Source organism: Alligator sinensis, unplaced genomic scaffold, assembly GCF_000455745.1.
Source record: "Alligator sinensis unplaced genomic scaffold, ASM45574v1 scaffold442_1, whole genome shotgun sequence".
Lineage (NCBI taxonomy): Eukaryota > Metazoa > Chordata > Crocodylia > Alligatoridae > Alligator > Alligator sinensis.
In genome coordinates this window covers 2804619-2824819 of record NW_005841829.1, presented here as the reverse complement: position 1 = coordinate 2824819, position 20201 = coordinate 2804619, and the positions used below count along the sequence as shown (strand labels likewise).

Here is a 20201-nt window from a genome sequence, read left to right as displayed (position 1 = left end):
TTACATGCCAAAATATCAACATAAATGTGCCTTTTCAGTTTCATATATGTTTACACATCTACTATAATTATCCAGCCAAAGTATGCTGTAGCACTCCCACAATCAAAGGCAACTTCCCTGGAGCTAAGTCTACAATTAAGCAAAGAGATACTCCCTCAAAAGAGAAAGTTAATTATTACTTCCACATGTATGAATCCAGAAGCTACAGGCTCTGTGGGTTAATTGGTATCTATCAAAGATGAATTAGAGATGCAAGTTGTTGTTGCTAGTTTTTCTTCTATTGTGGATACCATAACCTTTTCTGCAATTGCCTTCTGTCATGTGGACACTCTCCAGTAAACTTGCTTTCTGAAGATTAGGGCAGTACTTATCAGAAACAGAATATCGGGATGCTGAGGAAAAAGATGTATGGCTACTTTTCTTTTCTCATTTTCTACACTATATGCAACAGTAAAGGAACAGGAGTTATTACGTAGAGAGAAAGAGTATAAGGTAATAATATGAATGATGATTCTGCAAGTTATGTTCACATTTGATTCAAACATCATCATAACAGTGATCGCCAGTAAAGAAAAAGAACCTGAAGATTCAACCGAAGATCCATTGTTTCATGGCATTCATCCTGGAAGGAATGTTGTAGATCATTCTCTCTCAAATGTCACTAAGGATAATGTGCTATCTGGAATTTCTCCTCCAAGTGAAAGTGAACATTCTTCTACAGGTATTAGTATGAGTCACTAAGTCAGATCATGGGAGTGGTTTCATTTTCTGTGGCATTAAAACTATTTTGAGTCCAACAAACTCTGGGACAATACCAACCCATCTATTAGGCTAGGGCATAGTTACTCCTGAGTAAACGAAAGAAATATTGTCCCCTTATGTTTAAGTTTTGAGTTACAGTATGGTTAAATGTCAAGTGCATATGAGCTGTGGATTTTGAAAGTTTTTAGGTATATTCGCCCATTAAAAACAAAGCCATACATTTTAGATAGAATAATCAAAAGTTAGGGTTCGAGGGGATGTAAGGAGATCATCTAGTCCAAGCCCCAGCTCAAAGCAGGACCATCCCCAACTAGATCATCCCAGCCAAAGCTTTGTCTAGCCGGGTCTTAAAAACCTCCAAGGATGGAGCTTCCACCACTTCTCTAGGTAACCTGCTCTAGTGCTTTACTACCCTCCTAGTGAGAAAATTCTTCCTAATATCTAACCTAAACTTCCCTTGCTGCAACGTGAGATTGTTGCTCCTTATTCTGCCATCTGCATATGGATACACCATACATACATACAGATCCTGAGCCTGTCTTTTTATCTGGTTACCACTGAGAACTAGATTATAGAGATAGAAGTTACTCATTGATTGGGAGTTGAGGGGGAAGCTGGAAGATGGAGTGTGACTCATGCAGTATGGCAGTTAGTGCTATTGTATGCACTGCACCATCCCTTTGGATGTGCATTAGAAGCTCGCTAACATCCTCATAGTTTCCTGTTCTGGAATGGTAAAAATGCTTTTTTTTCTGAAATTGACACCATGTGAGTGGCATCAAAGGGGAAAGCTTCAAGTGCAATACACTTTTCATTAAAGATTTGTATCTAGGTACTGTATTATCTTAGCATTGTTAGAACTGTTTTATGCATAGATTCATTGCTTTTTAAGCTCAGAAAAACTATTAGGACGATTTACTTCTACCTGTGTTATAGCTCATAAAATATCGTTCTTGGATGAAGTTAGCACAGTTTTCTGTAGCTCTTTCAGTCTTTAGCCTGAATGGCTTATACCACATCACTTAGAGTCAGCAATTATTTAAATATTTTTATCTGTATGGCCTAATTTGTCATTCAGAAGTGTTACATATGCATTTTCATAATTGAAGAGTATGAGTTTAAATGTTTCAGGGAATACATTCAAATAATCATACATTTAAGAGAATGCAAAAGAAATAGACTATCTCAAGGCAGTTGTCAACATTTCCCTATCAGACAAGAAGCACTACAACTTGAATGAAGCAGCAAAATCTCTAATAAGCAAATGTATTCATCACTGTCACACTGAAGGAGCAGAATACTTATGTCATGTGGCCAGGTTCACATTTGAGTTATATAGGCAAGTTGCCATTGCTACTCATTTCCACTCTTACTTTTATCTCCATTGTCACTAGTTTTCTATTTAAAAAATGCTTCAGAAAAGCTACAGAGCCTTATTTAGAAAGATGAAAACAGCAACAGTGATCAATACAGAATGTAACGTCATCTTTGAGTTTTTCTTCTTATGCTGTAAAGCTCCAATTCAAACAATGCTAAAGAGCATTTTTAAATTTAAGCTCATTGAAGTCATTAAGCATATGTTAAAATGATTGCTGAACCACAGCCAAAATACAACAAAAAGAGGTCTTTGGTAGAAAGAAAATGAAGGTGAGAATAATATACATAATGGATGCGTAAATAATAAGTTCTCAATTCATAAAACCACTATTTTAACAGCAGAAGACTCAAGTGAGGGTGACAAACTTGAAGGCTCAACCCCTAGCTCACTGTCCCCTTTTGAATCAGGATGGGACAGTAAAGATACATATCCTGCAAATACCACTGGGGATAGCATGCTACATGGACTTATTCCTCCAAATATGAGTGAACATGAAGAAAATGAAACTTCTCATTCAGGTACCAGCTATACAAATAGTATACTACACTCCTTAATTTAGCTTTCCATCTCAAATGAGTTATGCCATTCTTTAACCTTTCAACTTATTCATACATTTGACTAAAATAGGTTGCAATGGAAATATCATATTCCAAATGCCAGGCATTAGTTAATTCAGTCTCCCTACATTATATGGAGAGGAATTTTTAGGAATACTTTCATGACAGCTTGGTTTATTTCTTAGCATTTCTCCCTCTCTCCTTTACTGTTAGTTTATTGTAAATAGCATTAACAGCAATATAGAAATCTCTTATTTTATTCACAGGTCAAGAGCGGTCCTCTCAATGCAATTTATACATGTTAACACTAAAATATACAGTGGCATTCAAAAGTTAAATTTCACAATAACTGCTAATAGGTGACTAAGAAAAAATCCTCCATATCCTCCAAAAATGATAAGGGTATTTGTTTGTGGTCCCAAAGTCAAACTTCTTTCACCTGGGCTCACGTTAGCCTTTATTATATCACCCTTGGGTTTTGTTATGGTAAAACTGTGGTTTAGGAATATACATTTGAGGTGTAGACAGAAGTTACTTTTGTTGTATGATCACGTGTATGGCTGCTGAGTGCTTTAGAAGTGTCTGATCACATTACATATTAATCCTCATCAAATGAGAGATGAGATGAAGGCACTCTACAAAAGAGAAGGCACTCTACTTCTGTTCCCTAGGGTCAATCTCTGGTGCAGTCACACAGCCTCACTCCTGGGGCTGTCTGCAGAAAGGGAGGGGGAAGGGAGGAGGAGTGAGCTGCAAGCTGGGGTTTGCCCAGCCTGAGCTGGGGAGGGAGGGAGGGGCTGGTGAACTGGAGCCCCTCTGCCTCATAGTCCCCCCACCCTGCCCTCCTCTTCCAGCTCAGGCTGGACAAACTCCAGCCTGCAGCTCACTCCTCTTCCCTTCTCCCCACTCCCATCTTGCAGACAGCAGTGGAGCTGAGAGTAGGCGGTGGGGCTGGGGGAGGGGGGTGGCCCCTCCACTGCAGGGGCTCCAGAGACAGGCTCCATCTTCCCCCCACCCCCTCAACCCAACAGGCAAATGTCTATTGGGTTGTGGAGGGGTGCTTTAACTCATGGCGCTTAAAGTGCCATGAGTTAGAACAGGGGTCTTGCATGTCTGTCTGCACCTTTGGTGGACTGCTGATGGGTTATTGATTAGCTTTTCCATCAACTTGTCTCTGTGGTATGGCAGCAATCCTCTTATAATAAACCACTGTTTAGACGATTTAGGCAATAGATTTCCTATTAAATCACAGCAGTAGTATGTTTCCAACATACCATACATCTTTCGTGTGTGGTATATTTATGTCTTTCATGCCAGTGAAGGATATTTTCTCCAGTGCATAGTTGGAGTCTGTCTGTTTGGAGATGAGTTACTGTAACATATACAAGGCAGTGAAATCTTAAATGAAAAAAAATATTACTGTTGTTGCTGTATTTACATAATGGAATCATCCTGTTCGCTGAGGTCAAAACTGCATTGGAACAAAGCAAAGAACTCTTCTTCCTAGTCTTCTCCTATATTCTAAATAAAAAATGTTAAAGAGCAAAGCTTGTTCTGAACAGCACAGAAAATGAAGATGAAACTTGTGTAGGTGGTGGTTCTGAAAACATAAGTTCACATTTAATTCAACCATCATTGTAGCAGCTGTGATTTCCATTGATGGTTCCCTACATGAACACTCAACCCAAGTTCCACCATCTGTTGTGGATCACCTAGGAGGGAGCACTGAGGAAAAGTATCCCACAAAAACTATTGAGAAGAATGTGCTATTTGATCTTACACCACCAAGTGAAAGCAAAAGGGAAGATCAGACTACTCATAGAGGTACCTTTAATAAAAATGAATTACATATATTTTAGCTTCTATTTTTGGATTACATTAGTCCTTCTATATCTGAGTTATATTATTTTTTATTCTGTTGTTGATAAATATTAGAGGCACATAGTGAAAACATTTCATTTATACCACAGGAAATAAGAAATGAGTTGGCTGTGTTGTGAGCTCTTTTTGTTTGGTTTCTTAACTACTAGGTCTTTGTATTGGAAGATAGTCTTGCTTCTTTCCTGCAGCTTAGATAAGACATGCACATTCTTGCTTCAGAAGAATTGCTTTTTACCTTACTAGCAGTTAACAAATGAAAATGCCTAACAGAAATATCAGATAAATAATTTAACCTATGCTTTCAATGACATCCCCAGAAGATAATCCCCCATGTTTCAAAAATAAATCTAGGTCCTTAATACTTGTGTCTCACAGTAGTGTGTACCCTTCTTGGTATCACTGTGATGGGCTATTCTCATTTTGCTATTGAATCAATTAGTTGTTCCTTCTGTGATATAAAATAGAAAGGTTTACTAAGTATATTTCAAGCTATGCAGCTTGATCTTTCCCTTATCCTAATTTAATATAGTTATAGTTTTCTTTCAGTTTTAACAGAGTTTAAATTTGGGGAGGTGAATCTGTTGGTAATGTATTATTTATAACCTTTCCTAAATGTTTAGTCCTTTGGTGTGACTACAATCCATAGTAAAGAGCACTGTCTGGATTATATGGTCAGTGATTTTATTTTATGACGAAACTGACTTCTCTCCTACATTACCAGGAACCTAAGAATTTCTTTTGTCATTGCTTTAATTAAGTTGTAATCTGGAAATATAAATTCAATGAGAGACTGCTGCTGTTGGGTAGCTATTTTGACTGCTACTCCCAGGGTACATCTACATGTGCATTACCTAAATGCACATTAAATTTAGTACCTCTGGGCATTTATACACATACCTTTTCATCCCATGATGTGCCAGAGCTCCAGCAGGTTGGAGCAGACTCGATTAATCAAGTCTTCTCCACACGTGAGTTGATGTGCGCTGCTGTTTTGTAAATGGCGAAATACACATCAGTGTGCAGAAAATGGCGGTGGTGCACTTTTGAACTAAAACCCCTCCAATGCCTTCTAATTCAAAAGCAGCTGCTGCCATTTTCTCAGTGCTGATGTGCATTTTGCCACTTATACAATTGCATGCATTGGGGTGCCAGGCACTTTTAAAAGTATCCAGCACTGTGATGCAATCATGTGTACAAATGCCCTCCATTGTGACATAGAAAACAAATGCTCATTTGGTTGCCTTAATGTTCAGTAACAAATGTACACAGTTTTTAATTGACGCTTAATGTGCAGTAGAGTATTTTACTGTGCATTAGTGTAACTACACAGTTTTTACTTGACACTTTAATATGAATTAAAGCACATGTGTAGACATGCCCTTGTCTGAGGTTTAGGGATTGAACAGAAAACTGAGATCTAACAGAAAGTGCGTATTGCTGCTTTCCCCCTTCCCACTTCTACCTAGATACTCCTAGAAAATGTGTTAATCCCCAGTTTTCAGGTAGAGTTGACTAAACAGCTGAGAAAGCCCATGCTGAAGTGGAACATGCTGTCATGATTAAAGACCTCTGCAAAACGTTAACTGGAAAAGGACAGGTATAGATAGAAAAAAACAAATGATGAGAATGAGGTGGCTAGCAGCTTTACAGTTATTAAGCTCCAAATTGCTTCATCATCATTGTAACAGATGTGACCTCCAAACCTGAAGCCTCAACCCAAGGGTCGCTTTGGCATGGTATTCCCCCTGAACGGGGAACTGGAAATGAGTATTCCACAACTACCCCCAAGGATGGTGTTCTACCTGGAATTATTCCTCCAAGGGAAAGGGATCATAAAAATGACACTTCTCACACAGGTACCTGTAAGAATAATGAACTATTGTTCATTATTGTTGCTCAGTATTGTTATTACTTCTCTGTTATGTTTGGGATGACTTCAGTTCTTTATGTTAGTGATTCTTCTACAATAGGTTAAAAATCTTCTGGTGAATTATAGCAATATGTGCCAACCTGATGTCACAACCTCTGGTTATAGGAAATCAGTGTAACAGAAATTTGTTCCATATTATGGAATTGTTTGTTTTGATGTTTTCTGACTTTTGTCAGGGGCATTATTAAGATTTTTTTCCCCTTGTTTTTCCCCTCTTTGTTTCTGGGTTAATACTTATTACAGATACAATGCTGTAAGAAAAGGCTTGGTTTATATTAGGGGTGGGCAAAATGCGGCCCGAGGGCTGGATGCGGCCTGCCAGGCCATTTTATCCGGCCCATGGGGCCCCTAAAAAATTTAGAAAATGAATATTAATCTGCCCTGGGCTGCCTGTCATGCAGCCCTTAATGGCTTGCCAAAACTCAGTAAGCAGCCCTCTGCCCAAAATAATTTCCTGCCCCTGGTTTATATCTTAATTTTGCCACTAATCTTTTATTTGGTGTGACTGGTAAATTGCAAATGTATTTAGTGGATAGTTCTCAAGTTAATTCATAACTTTGTATGATTTGAATAGGTTCTACTAGATATTATAACAACGGCTGTTTTCACTACTTTGTCAGTCTCTGAGTACTGGTGTGATGGAGTTTTCCAATTTTCCCTCTCTTGACTTTGTATTAGATGCTTATCACTGTAATGTTGTCAGCTAGTTCTTTAGTAAGGCATGCTTATTGGGCTGTATGCTGGTCATTTTGCAAGGTGGATAGCTTGGTGGTGGCAAACTCATTTACTAGCTCCTTTATTCCGACTAACCTTGGTGTGCTTGCAATTAAGAAATGTAAATCTGGTGAGTGGTGGTATTTTTCACTGAGAATTTCTGACTGTATGTCCTGGTAGCTCAGCAGCAATCACTTCATACAAGAGTGCTTTTTGGCTAATGAGGACAGAGGGTTTCACAGTAATTGTAGTATCATGAATATCATGAATTCTCAATTCCAGTGGGGCTCAATCTTTCCAAGGTCAGGGCACCGCTCCACCGCTTTCTAAAATGTAGCGGCATTCCCAGTTAAGAACCACTGTTGGTGCTGCCTCCACTTACCTCTGTGCTTCACAACCAGGTTCTGCTGTCTCCAGATACATTTGGTCCACGAGACTACTGCACAGCCATCTTGGGAAGGGCTGTGGCATGTGTGCACAGTGCTGCTGCATTAGGGCTGTGATCAGTCTAAAGCAGGCAGGAGCTGCCTAGTGCTGGGTAGCTCTTCCCAGTCTAGCCTCTCCTATGCTCCTCCTGGAAACAGGCATGTAGGTGGAAGGGACCAGATCAGAAAGGGCTACAGCCAAGCTTGCCACATGGGACAGTTTTACCTGGCCACTGCCATAGCACCTATGAGAGGAGGATCCCAGCACTCCAGGTACCCAAGAACACTGGTTGAGAACCACAGCTCTATTCTAATTGATCGTAGTCTCTTACGATATACATGCCTTTTCACGGCACTGCGTCATGTTCTAAAGAATGCCACTATGTAAATCAGTGTTGACATAATGAAAGCACAATGAAATCTCAATTAATAAAATCTCAAAAGTGAAATCATTACCATGGTTGTTGTATATGGTGCCAGTATATTCCATCTCTGATCACTCTTAAGCTACAAGGTCAAAGCATTGCTGCAACCTGCTTTTTTCATACTCTTTCCTTTCTGCCCGCTGTCTCTACTCCAGACCCCTGAGCAAGTATGGGTTAAAAACATGAAAAAACCCCACAAAAGCTGTATAAATTAAAAGAAAGAGTCCCCTTTTTTCTCTCATTCTACTTTAAATATGGTGGAAGTGTTGTAAAAGATGATGAGCAAATGTTGAAAGAAGAACTGAGGATGAACATATTGTAGGTGGTAATTTTACAAATATTACATATACAGTAAACTCAACCATCATCATAAAAGATGTTGTCTCCACTGATGAAAGCTCAACACAAGATTCCCCGACACCAGCTCATAAGCCAGGAAGGGGACCTGAGGCCAAACATCCCATTAGTACTTCGAGGAAGAATGTATCACATGAAACTACTCCACCAAATGGAAAAAAAGAAGGAGGTGAATCTTCTCATACGGGTACCAGGAAAAATAATGGACTGATCATTTCGCCACCTTGTGTGAAATGAGACATTATTTCTTCTGAATACGGCTTCTTTTGCTATTAGACCTATTTCAACATCTTGCTACTAAGCTTCAGTTAGATCTCATTGCATGGAATCAGCTAAAGAAAAAATTCCTGTCTCCATTAACTTTTCCATTCCTTTTTTCTTTTTGGACATGGAAGGATGGTGGAGAGGATACAATTATGGGCTTTTCTTCTGCCTTTTTGCTTTATACTGCGAAGAAGTGGTTGAACAGTGGTAAACAAGATTCCCAAGTATAATTATTTGTGGGTCCAAGCATTATATTCAATTGATAAATCTTTTGCTATCATGCTATTGTTATTCTGAGGCAGCCAGGGATTCACTTAAACCAAAGACATCCCACATGCCCTCAATTGTCAAGTTGCCCTGCAAGTACAGCAGTCCTAACCCAGTGGTTCCTAAATGCCATGACTTTCTCCTGCATTGCCAAGAACCTAAGCCTTCCATTTCTTGTCATGATGCCTTAATGGTGGTGTGATCTGAGTAGGCTGAGTAGGTTCAGTTAAGCATGCTGTTGTGTGAGAGCTATTCTGGCTGGTTCCATTGACTTGGGTTCAGGGACTGAGAGAAACCTGAGGGTGGAAAAGGATAATACCTTCTGTCGTATCACAAAGGTCAAGAAAACAGACATCCATGCCTCTTCTTGCATCCCAAATGCCCAAAGCTTGTGGCTGTGACAAAGGTAGTATTAATTTGTGCTGCTTGGCCTTTTTACCAAGGTATGGTGAAGAAAATGCCAGGTGTGTGGGTGGGGAAAAAAAAATCTAATGGAAAGAATAAGGTGTCTAGTGGCTTTACAGTTATTGAGCTCCCAGTTGCTTCATTATCACTGTAACAGCTGTGACTTCCACACCTGAAGCTTCAACCCAGGACCCTGTTTGGCATGCTATTCCCCCTGAGTGGGGCAATGGAAATGAGTATTCTACAACTACCCCCAAGGATGTTGCGCTACCTCGAGTTACTCCTCCAAGAGAAAGAGATCATAACAATGACACCTCTCATACAGGTACCTGTAAGAATAATGAACTGTGATGTTTTTCCTTCTGGATAGGATGTTTTTAATACTTTATTTGAGCTATGTCACAGTTACAGTAAGTTGAAAACCTCTTGATAAATTTTCATCCGTCTCACTGAGTTGGTTTCACTGTGTCTTAGGAAACAAGCTATTCCGGGATTTAAATTTTTTTTTAGTTGATAAATGTTGTTTCTTTTGCTGTTTCCTCAGTGTTTGGGAGTTATTTGCTTGAATTTTTTCTTATTTTTACCCTGTGTTACTGGATTACATTTATTTAAGTTAAATTGTAAGTTAATTTGATTGGACTGGGCACCTGCAAATGTGGAGCATGGACTTCTAAATAGGTCCCAAGTAGACTGTTTCATAATAACCTTGTAGCATTTGAATCTGAGTTTCCCTTGGTACTAATAAGCGTTTTAACTATCACCGCTCTTGATACTCTATTTCTTGGAATTGGTATGATGTAGTTTTCTAGTTTGCCTCTCTGTACTCTGTATTAGATGCTTATTGCATGATGACTTCTTTAATAAGGGTCTTGGGTTGTTTGCTGATCTGTATGTAAGGTGTACATCTGGGTGATGGTAAACTCGCTTTCTGATTCCTTTATTCCTGCTAACTATCATACGATCACCACTGAGTTTATGTTTTTGTGTACTTGCAATTAGAGAATGTTAGTCTGGTGCAGCATTGAGGACTCTTTTCCCTTGCTTTGTCCCCATATCTCACCTGCAAACTTTTTTTATTTTAGAGTACTGTTTGCACAATGAGGGATGGAAATGTTGCAATTGATGTGAAATTCTCCATTCCAATTCATTACAACTTCCATATTGTGTATGCGTCCCATATCACCCAAGCATGTTTTAAAGGCTATCATGTACGTTGCAAAATTGATTTGATGAAATCTCAAAGGAAAAATCATTGCCGTTGGAAGTGATTCTGAAGCACCATAGCTCTGATCTCTTCTGAGTTTTCGAATCAAGTAGCTTCTTCTTTCTTCTCTTTTGGTCTTTCTTCTGTGGGCATTGTCACTTGGACTCTTCTCAATAATGCCATAGCCTGAAATCAGCAAAAAAAGTGTTGCTTAAGGAATTGAGAAACCTTGAATAGTGTGAAAGAGCACAAAAAGCCCTTCCTTCCTTTTCCCACATTTTATGCTCTAAAAACAGTTGAAATGTTGTAAAAGATAATAGTGAAATGTAAACAGAAGAATTAAGGGTGAAAGAATTATAGGTGGCATGATGGTTCTGCAGATATTTAATTCACCTTCATTCAACCATCATCGCAACAGCGGTTTTCTTCACTGATGCCAAACCTGAGGACACAACCCAAGATTCTCTGACACCAGCTCATAAACCAGGATGGGGACCTGAGGCCAAACCTTCCAGTAGTACTTCGAGGGAGCATGTGTCACATGAAACTGCTCCATCAAATGGAAATGAAGAAGGAAGTGAATCTTCTCATATGGGTACCAGTAAGAATAATGGACTGTGGTCATTTCACCACCCTGTGTGAAATGAGACATTATTTCTTCTGAATTTGGCTTCTTTTACTATTAGATGTATTTCAATATCTTGCTACTAAGCCTCATTTAGACCTCATTGCATGGAATCAGCTAAAGAAAAAAATCCTGTCTCCATTAACTTTTCCATTACTTTATTGAAGGAGGAGAAGGAAGACCATGGGTTATTCTTATGGGCCTTTCCTCTGCCTTTTTGCTTTATTGTGAGAAGAAGTGGTTGAATAGTGGTAAACAGGATTCCCAAGCATAATGATTTGTGGCTCCACGCATTATAGTAATTGATAAATCTTTTGCTATCATGCTATTTTTATTCTGAGGCAGATAGGGATTCACTTAAGCCAAAGAAAATTGACATGCCCTCTTTGGTCAGGTTACCCTGTGAGTACAGTCCTAGCCCAGTGACTCCTAAATGCCATGAATTTTTCCTGCATTGCCAGGAACCTAAGACTTCCATTTCTTATCACCATGTGGTGTGATCTGGTTGTGTAGGTCCAGTGAAGTGTGCTGCTGTTTGAGAGCTGTTCCGACTGTTTCACCGACTTGAACTCAGGGATTCAGAGAAACTTGAGTTTCAAATGGAAGCTGGTACATTGCTTTCCCCCTTCCTGCTTCCATATCCATAATCAGAGAGGACAGGTTAAGCCCCAGAGTAAATTAATCATCTGCGTCAGCCAGTGTTGCTGTAAATCTGATGAAAAGGCTCTCTCTGCCTTTCTCCTCTTGTGTTCTAGAGCCTGCAGAGATGTTAATGGGCAAGGCCAGGTATTGGGAGAGGGAGGGGAATTAATAACAAGAATAAGGTGTCTAGTGGCTTTGCAGTTACTAAGCTCCCAATTGCTTCATCATCGTTGAACAGCTGTGACCTCCAGACCTGAAGCCTCAACCCAAGAGTCTGTTTGGCATAATATTCCCCCTGAATGGGGCAATGGAAACGAGTATTCTACAGCTACCTCCAAAGATGTTGCGCTACCTGGAGTTACTCCTCCAAAGGATAGAGATCATAAAAATGACACCTCTCACACAGGTACCTGTAAGAATAAGGAACCTTATTGTTATTTCTTCTCTTTCTTTTTTTTTTTTTTTGGATTGGGCTAGTTTTATCTTAGCTAGTACATTGTAAGAATAGTTTTAAAATCTTCTGAAAGATTTTTGTCATCCATGTCAAGCTGATATCACTACAGCAGACTTCAGAACATCACATACTGAGATTATCTATTTTTTATTTGGGAAATTAGGTTTGCTTGGTGTTTCCTTGACTTCTTTATGTTATTTGTTTGGATTGTTCTCTTTTTTTCCCCCTGTCTTGCTTTATTGACACTATTAGAAATAGAATGTTATCAAGAAGCCTTATTTATACATAATCTGGACCCCAATAATATTTTATTGGCCTGGAACAGTCAACTGCAAATGTTATCCTTGGACTGCTAAACAGGCTATAAGTAACTGCATAATAACCTTGTGGGGCTTGAATCTGATGCCTATGTAATAATAAACTTTTTAACAATTGTCCTTTATTCTACTCTCACTTTTCCTGGGTAATAGTGCAATGTAGTCTTCTAAGTTTGCTTCTTGCACTATGTCCTAGATACTTATTGCCTATAGTGTTGCATGATAACTTCTTTATTGAGGCCTGCTTCTTGGGTTGCTTACTGACTTCACGGCTTCCTGGTGGCAAACTTATTTGCTGGTTTTTGCATTCCTTCTATCATAGGATCACCACTGAGGCATAAGTCTGGAGCAGCAGTGATGTTTTCAATTAGTTTTTCTTCTTGTTTGTCCTCGTTACTCATCCTTAATCCATTCGACATGAAATTCTCCCTTCAAATTCATCATAACATCTTTAAATTGTGTGTGCCTTCTATGCCATCAAAGCATGTTCTGAAGGCCATCACCCAAGATCAATCACAAAAATGATTCAGTGAAATCTAGAAGAGAAAACCGTTGCCCTATTTGTTGCATGGGGTTCCAGTGTGATCTTTGATCTGTGATCTTTTCTGAATTTTAAGGTCAAGTGGTTGCTGCTCCCTTTTCTTTTGGTGGTCTTTGATATGGCAGCATTTTAATAATCTCATGTGAAACTGATGTCACTATAGCAGGTATCAGGAAATCAGCTGCTCAGAATCTTTTTTTTTTCAGTAGGGGTATAATTCCTCACTTTGGTGTTTTATTGACTTTTGGAAGAGTTGGTTCTTTTAGATTTTTCTCATATTCCTTTTCTGGTTGGTAGATTGAAAAATATTGCATAAAATGCTCTTAAACAACATTGACTTGTATCATAATGTGGCCATATATGTTTTGGCTGATTTGCCAAGTCACTTACAAATGTGAATGTTGAACGTCTAAACAGTTGCAAAATTAAATATTTTATAATAACTTTAAATGGTTTGGACCTGTAAATCCCAGGTAATCCTGGGCATTTTATTAATACCTCTTCTCATTATTCTCTTTCTATTTCTCTATATTGGAATCGTGAAGCTTTCCAATATTGCCTCTCTGGACTGCATATTAGATGTTGATTGCTGATAAAGTTGGAGAAGAAGTTCTTTAATAAAACCTGTTTGGTTGATGATCTTTACTCTGGGTGTAGAGGTGATGGCTAACTCTGATTTCTTCATTCCGTCTACTTTTGGTGTGATACCAAGTATGATTTAGTACACTTGCAAATAAGGAATGTAAACATGGTGTAGGGGTCATGTTTTTGGTAAGGTGTAGCAGCAGGGTTTGGATAGCTGATGCCCATGGCTTAGTAGCAACCTCTTTAGAGCACCATTTGAATAATGAGGGAAAGGAAATTTAACAATAATTGCAATATTTGGAATTTTTCAGTCCAACTTTTCTTATGCTCTTTTATTTATGTACCTTTCATCCACTAAAACTAGTTCTTAAGAGTATCAGGGAAATTCTGTTACTAAATGAATCACTGAAATATCAATATAGGAAATAATTTCCCTATTTGTAGATGTCATTCCAATGTGTAGCATCTGTCATCAGTCCTGAGCTACAGGGTTACTGCTTCCTGCTCTTTTGATGGCTATTCTTCTGGGTCCATTGTAACTATTACTTGTCTTCTGGCTGACACCAGTACCCTGAGAATCAGCAGGAGGGTGTTGCCTAAAAAGTTGAAATAACAATGCAAATGTGAAAGAAAACGGAAAAACCTTTCCTGTTTTGCTGTAATGTTACCAACATTTGAAAGATATCTGTCTGTTCTATAAACAAGGAAGGAAAAAAATGTGAGTGGTAGTTCTTTAGATGTTAAGTTTAAAATTGCTTCAAACATAATTGTAACAGTTGTGGATTCCACTGATGGTTCCAAATATGAAGCTTCAACCCAAGAGCCATTGACACCTGGAAGGGATAAGGAAGACACATATCCCACAAAGAATACAAGGCCTGCTGTGATACCTAATCTTTTTCCTGAAATTGAAAGAGATCCTGGCAGAAAACCCACTCCTCCAGCTACCAGTAAGAATAACAGCTTTCAATCATTTACCCTACTCCTTGATTTTTCCTGATTGTCTTGGGCCGTACTTGTATACCTACATTTATCAAATTTTGGGAGGAAAGTTGTGCTCAACACAGTGCAAGCATGGTTTGGTTTGGTTTGGTTTGGTTTGGTTTGGTTAGCAATACAATAACTTCTTACCAAGGTACATGGCAAGAAAGTATTTAGTTAGCTCTTCTTTAATTTATTATGAGTGAGATGATTTAAAATTAGTGTTTTTAAGAATTCTTTTGGCAAGACTTTAGTAGCATTTCTTCTTTTCAGCAATTCTAGGCATCTTTTCAAAAACATCAGACAAATGCATATATTATAAGACATGATTACAATTACTTTTGTCTGCCTTTGGTGGCACAGACAGTATGGTAAATATTAGCTACTATACTTTTTTGAGAGGCTAATACCATCTTTGTGCTTTCTTATTTTACCTTTCTACTCAGTTCATTTTATTCACCTTCAAACAATAGCTGTTTTGAAAACTAACAAAATGACATTCATCTATCTCTTTTTTCTCTATCCTTATACTGTGAGCATATCAAGGAAGCTAGTCCACTCTAACATTTTTCCCTTTGTAATGTTTGTTGTTGGGTAACCTGTTTTTAATTAGTTCCCTCTCTGTATACTTAGAGGTAACAAGCTTTACAACTGTCAGCAGCTTCTGTTTTAAAAGCTTGTTTTGGACATGAGAACATGAAAAAATAATGACATACATGGATCATATCCATGAACACAACCATGTTGCGACATGAAAACAATATTTTGGGCGGAAATTAGGGACTTTCCCTTAGAACCGAAGGTACTTTCCATATAAATTATCAACCCAAAGACTAGGATTTTTCTAAATGTTATTTCTTTTCACATATACTCAGCCAAATTCTCTGCTGTCAACTTTGTGGAAGTCAATGGAGTCATGTCTCACTGAATCTAATTCACAGCCAATCTGTGGTTATTTTTTGCATGTAACAAGGAATATGAAAATGTATACATACAGCATCCTTCACAACAATTTGTTACAAGAGAGTCTATAAAACATTAAAATTAAAGAGAGTCAGAATTTGCCTCTAATAAACTCCTATTTAATTTGATTTTCAAAAGAGCCTGAATCAGTCTACTTCAATCAACTACTTGATTGAAGTAGATTGCTTCTATAGTAGTGGTGCCCGACCTTTTGGCCCATGGTGTCTAGCTGGGAAACTTTAAACATACTGGGTTTGATTATCCTTTCACAACAGTTTTAACTCAAGTGTTACTACATTGACTTGGGTCACTCTTAATTTGTCTTGGCATAAATAAGATCAGAACTGGTTGTCAGTCTTATTCAGATTTTAATGAAAAAAAAACCACATGCAATGCAATGCAATAAACAAAAACAAAATAAACCTTGAAAGGGCAAGATCTTTAAAAGAGACACCATAAATATAAATTTAATATAAACATATTATATAAATGATACTTCGTTAACTATTTATAATGATTCAGTATGTAACTCACTCATGTCTCTTATTTTCTAGTTCCCTGTTCTGCCTGACTTCCTAATGTACTATTCAGATATCAGACCCTAGGTAGAAGATATAATTAAACTGCTTTTCTGAATGTGTACAACCTGTAAAAAGACAGAGGGGAGGTCATTTTCAAGATGAACAGCTGTTTTGCAGTGTCAATGTCATGATGTCAACAAGGCCCTATAAAAAGTTGGTGGGGAGGCTTGAAAAAATAAGTCCATCTTTTTCTTAGTAATGGTTGTATCATAGCAGAAGAGTGGGTTTCAAGTGTATTACCATGGGGAATCGGCTTCTACCTTGGGGGGTCTTTTATTTGCAAGATGTGTCCTATGTATCATGAATTGAATGAAAAAGAAAGATTGCTTCACATAATAATAGAACATATTTGAAGGTCTATTCTGAGGAAACTCTTTGCTCAGTCATCTGTGTCGCCTGCTTTTGTCTGCTTTTTCTCTACAGTTATGTACAGCTGTGAGCTGACATCATAAAAATGACTGATCTTTTGCCCAAAAGACGTTAGCAGGAAAGTGAAACAGTGCATTGAAAAAATACAAATGCAAAAGTCTCATAAGAAAGGAATAGTAAAACATTGCTATAAGATGAATATCACAGAAGCTCTAGGACCACCACCCCCACCCCCAAATCCACTTTTGGACCCATTAATCCTGGGCATTGTGAATGTTTTAAGTGTTGGTAATAGTACAGCCAAAATCTTTGGTAAATATTTACTGAGCAATAAATAACCATTGAGTTCCTCGGGGCTTTATGGATGGAGAATTGTGTTGCCTTCCCTCCTGGAAAACATTACAAGTATCCGTCACAAAATCCCTTCAAGTCTGTGTGGTACATAAGCCAATATAATAGTATGTTAACCTTTGTTAAGGTTAACATACTATTATATGTATGTGTTTTTGGAGACTAAATGAAATCTCCCAGCTGCTAATTTCAGTGCTCAGCCATCAGTGTTGAGCTATGAATTTCCTGTGGGGTAGCATGAAGCAGCGCATCAGTCAATGAGTTTCTGGACAATTTTCAAACTGCTTTGTGGCTGAATTCAACAGTAGAAAAATATGCTGCCTAGTTTTTGCATTTGGCAGCTATCATTAGGGAGTGAGGTCAATGATTCTGGCCACAGAGAAGTTATGAAGCACCTTGAAGAGCAAGGAAAAGAAATTTCAGTGAAGCATGTGGTGGATTTGAAAATGGGGGCTGGGAAAGGAGAAGGGAATGACATGATCTATTTAATAGGGCACAAAGATAATTTTATTGGCTAAATTTTATCTTGACTGGAATTGGTACTAACATGCAGATAGAGGACAGTAGAGTAGATTTACACCTTATAGATTAACTGAAGTAGATATATGTACAGTATAGCACAACTTTCATAGGCTGAAACTCCAGCATCTGATAAAGTGAGTTTCAGCACATGGATGTGTGCTATATATGTGCACACATGTATATAATTATATATATAATCTACTTTGGTTAGTGTATAAAGTGCAAATCTATCCTGCCTGTTACTTGCCTTCAGATGAACATGGCTAACTGTCTCTGCAGAATAGAGGAGGCCAGAGATGTTACTTTCATTAAGAATAAAGTTGATTGTGGCATGGCCCAGTTGAGTGCTGGTTTATGAGAAATAGGACAGACTTGGGGTAAGTCTGGACTGCAGACTTAATGCTACCTCCCAACCTAATGGTTTTATATGTCTCTCAGGGCTTTTGCTTCTGAGACCTGCCACTTCTGCAGATTTGAACTATATCAACAGCCAAATAGTGTCATGTAATGTCTGAAAGAACCACTTTTCATAAAACTAAGAAAACTGAGTTGATAATGGTCCAGTTTTGCACAAAAGAACACCTCCTCCACAACCTCATCCTTTGGCCTTGTCTCTGTCATGTGGTCAGTTCACATTGCCACATGTTGTTTGTGCCCTTACACGCTGCTTTAGCTAACCAAGGACAATTCAAAATGGTGATATGGCACATGTTATACACATAGGGTGGCCAGTATACTGCCATTTGCCTGATTCATGAAACCATGAAAATCACCCTCAGACCTTTAGCTGGAAGCAAGGTCCATCCAGCAGTTCTCCAGCTCACCAAACAGATGAGTCTGAAACTGCTGAAAATGCAGCCTGCCTGGCTTCACTGAAGAGCATATATACTTCATTCAACAGTATACCACCTAGCTGATTAATGACTGAGTCCCAGTGAGTCATTAATTCTGACCTTTGATAAGATCAGAAAAAAGTTGCCATGGGTACATTAGGTGACATAAAGACAGAGAGATTTACATGCAAGGATACAGAAAACCTTATCTCCATTAGGAATCACATCCTGATGTTTAAGAGCCCAGTTCATGAAGTGGCTATCACATTTAATGCTGACCAGAAAGCAAAAATCTGTTTCATGAAAAATGTTAAGGTTTTGAAATTTGATTTTGTTCTGCATTAGAAAATAAAACCCTTCAAAAAAAGAAACTATCCTTATATAATGGACTTATGATGAAATGGCCATTTGCAGATCTAAAAAGTGAAGGTTTCCTTTGGTCTTTCTTTTTCTCTTTGGGATTGACCAGACATTCCACTTTGGACCTCAGAAATCTTCCTGGCAACAAATTTATCAATTCATTTTTTCATTTTTCTTGAAAATTTTAAAACCATCTCTCATTGCATTTAAGCCATTACAGTATAGAATGATCAAAAATGAAATCTACCAAAAACATGTCAGTGAATGTCATGGAGAAACTTAATCATGTGGTTCATAGAACCAAAGCTACTCTTACTTGAACCAAATGGGAAAGTACTTTTATGAGGTAGGGTCTGCATAATGTTTTTTTATATTACTTTAGCACACATTTTGCAGTTTAAATTCCTTCTTTCCAAAAACATACCTGAGCTTTGTAGTTATGCATATTTAATTCTAAATGGACAAGTCAGTGCTTAGTTATTCAATGTATTTCTAATTTGTTGTGCATAATAGATGGATTTTTTTCTAGGCTCTACATCTAATAGATTTGGCCGCAGAGGATCACACATAGGAGATACGGATACAACTTCTTTTCCCGGACAGACCACAACAACAGTAATAATTTCACAACCAAGATCAGCAAAGATACCAGGTTGGTTTCTGAAGTCATTGTCTTTGAGATCCTGAGCACAGAATAATAAAAATAAGGGACTGAAATATTTATTACAGAAATGTATAATATTTATTTATTACTGCCAATGTGTGATTATTTTCGATTGCCATCTTTCCTAAACTTTAACAAACATGTATTGGAACACATGGGACATTTGCAATAGTGAAAATAGGACTCTAGGAACTATTGCTTGACTACAGTATCCCCATTATATCATGCACAAAATAATGAAAATTCAAGTGCTTCCATAAAAATATTTAAAATCACAGTACTTCGCATGGGAGCACATGACAGGTAGTTTTGAAAACAAACTAAAGCTCTGGACAGATGCAACTGCTTTAAAAGGAGAGGAAAAGTTCTTGCTAGGCAGCATTTGCAGCTGTTTCAATGAAACTGTTATGTCTGGATGCTCCTAAAGGGACACACTGGAGTTAAATCACTATAAGTTTAACCCTGAATGAATAGGGATAGAGTTACAACACTTTTAGTACACTTGTATCTCTATAGGAGCATGGATATGTAACAGGTGCATCATAGCATGTTTTACTAATGTCATTTGATACGAGTGTAATTGCTAGGTCTGTCTATACCCTTTCATTTTTTTATATTAGAAAAGATCTGTCATTGGGAGAAGTGTGAATGAATGTAAAAGTACCATCATGCAAAACAAAAAAGTTAAGGCTAAATTAAAGTGGCCATATTATTCCTCAATTCTACCCACAGAATGGCTGATCATAGTTGCTGCTCTTGTGGCTCTGATATTGATTCTTGCAGTCTGCATTGCTGTCAACAGTCGGAGAAGGTAAGGAAGTCCCTTTGTATCTTTGGTCATCAT

At 38.1% G+C, this 20201-nt stretch overlaps 1 protein-coding gene across 10 annotated transcripts in view; it reads left to right on the top strand.

Annotated features, from left to right (window-relative positions):
* Positions 1-20201, top strand: part of CD44 (CD44 molecule (Indian blood group)) — a 92299-nt gene that overhangs the window by 63964 nt on the left and 8134 nt on the right. For 5 of the 10 annotated variants that reach the window (XM_006014653.2, XM_014516891.2, XM_006014651.2 and 2 more), the window contains 11 exons: positions 557-721; positions 2479-2658; positions 4339-4521; positions 6267-6434; positions 8425-8598; positions 9523-9690; positions 10988-11170; positions 12075-12242; positions 14510-14683; positions 19223-19345; positions 20090-20168. In XM_006014653.2, coding sequence (XP_006014715.1) covers positions 557-721; positions 2479-2658; positions 4339-4521; positions 6267-6434; positions 8425-8598; positions 9523-9690; positions 10988-11170; positions 12075-12242; positions 14510-14683; positions 19223-19345; positions 20090-20168 — 1765 coding nt within the window. The remainder of the gene's footprint in view (positions 1-556; positions 722-2478; positions 2659-4338; positions 4522-6266; positions 6435-8424; positions 8599-9522; positions 9691-10987; positions 11171-12074; positions 12243-14509; positions 14684-19222; positions 19346-20089; positions 20169-20201) is intronic. The other 5 variants (XM_025209783.1, XM_025210211.1, XM_006014654.2 and 2 more) reach the window with 5 other exon arrangements.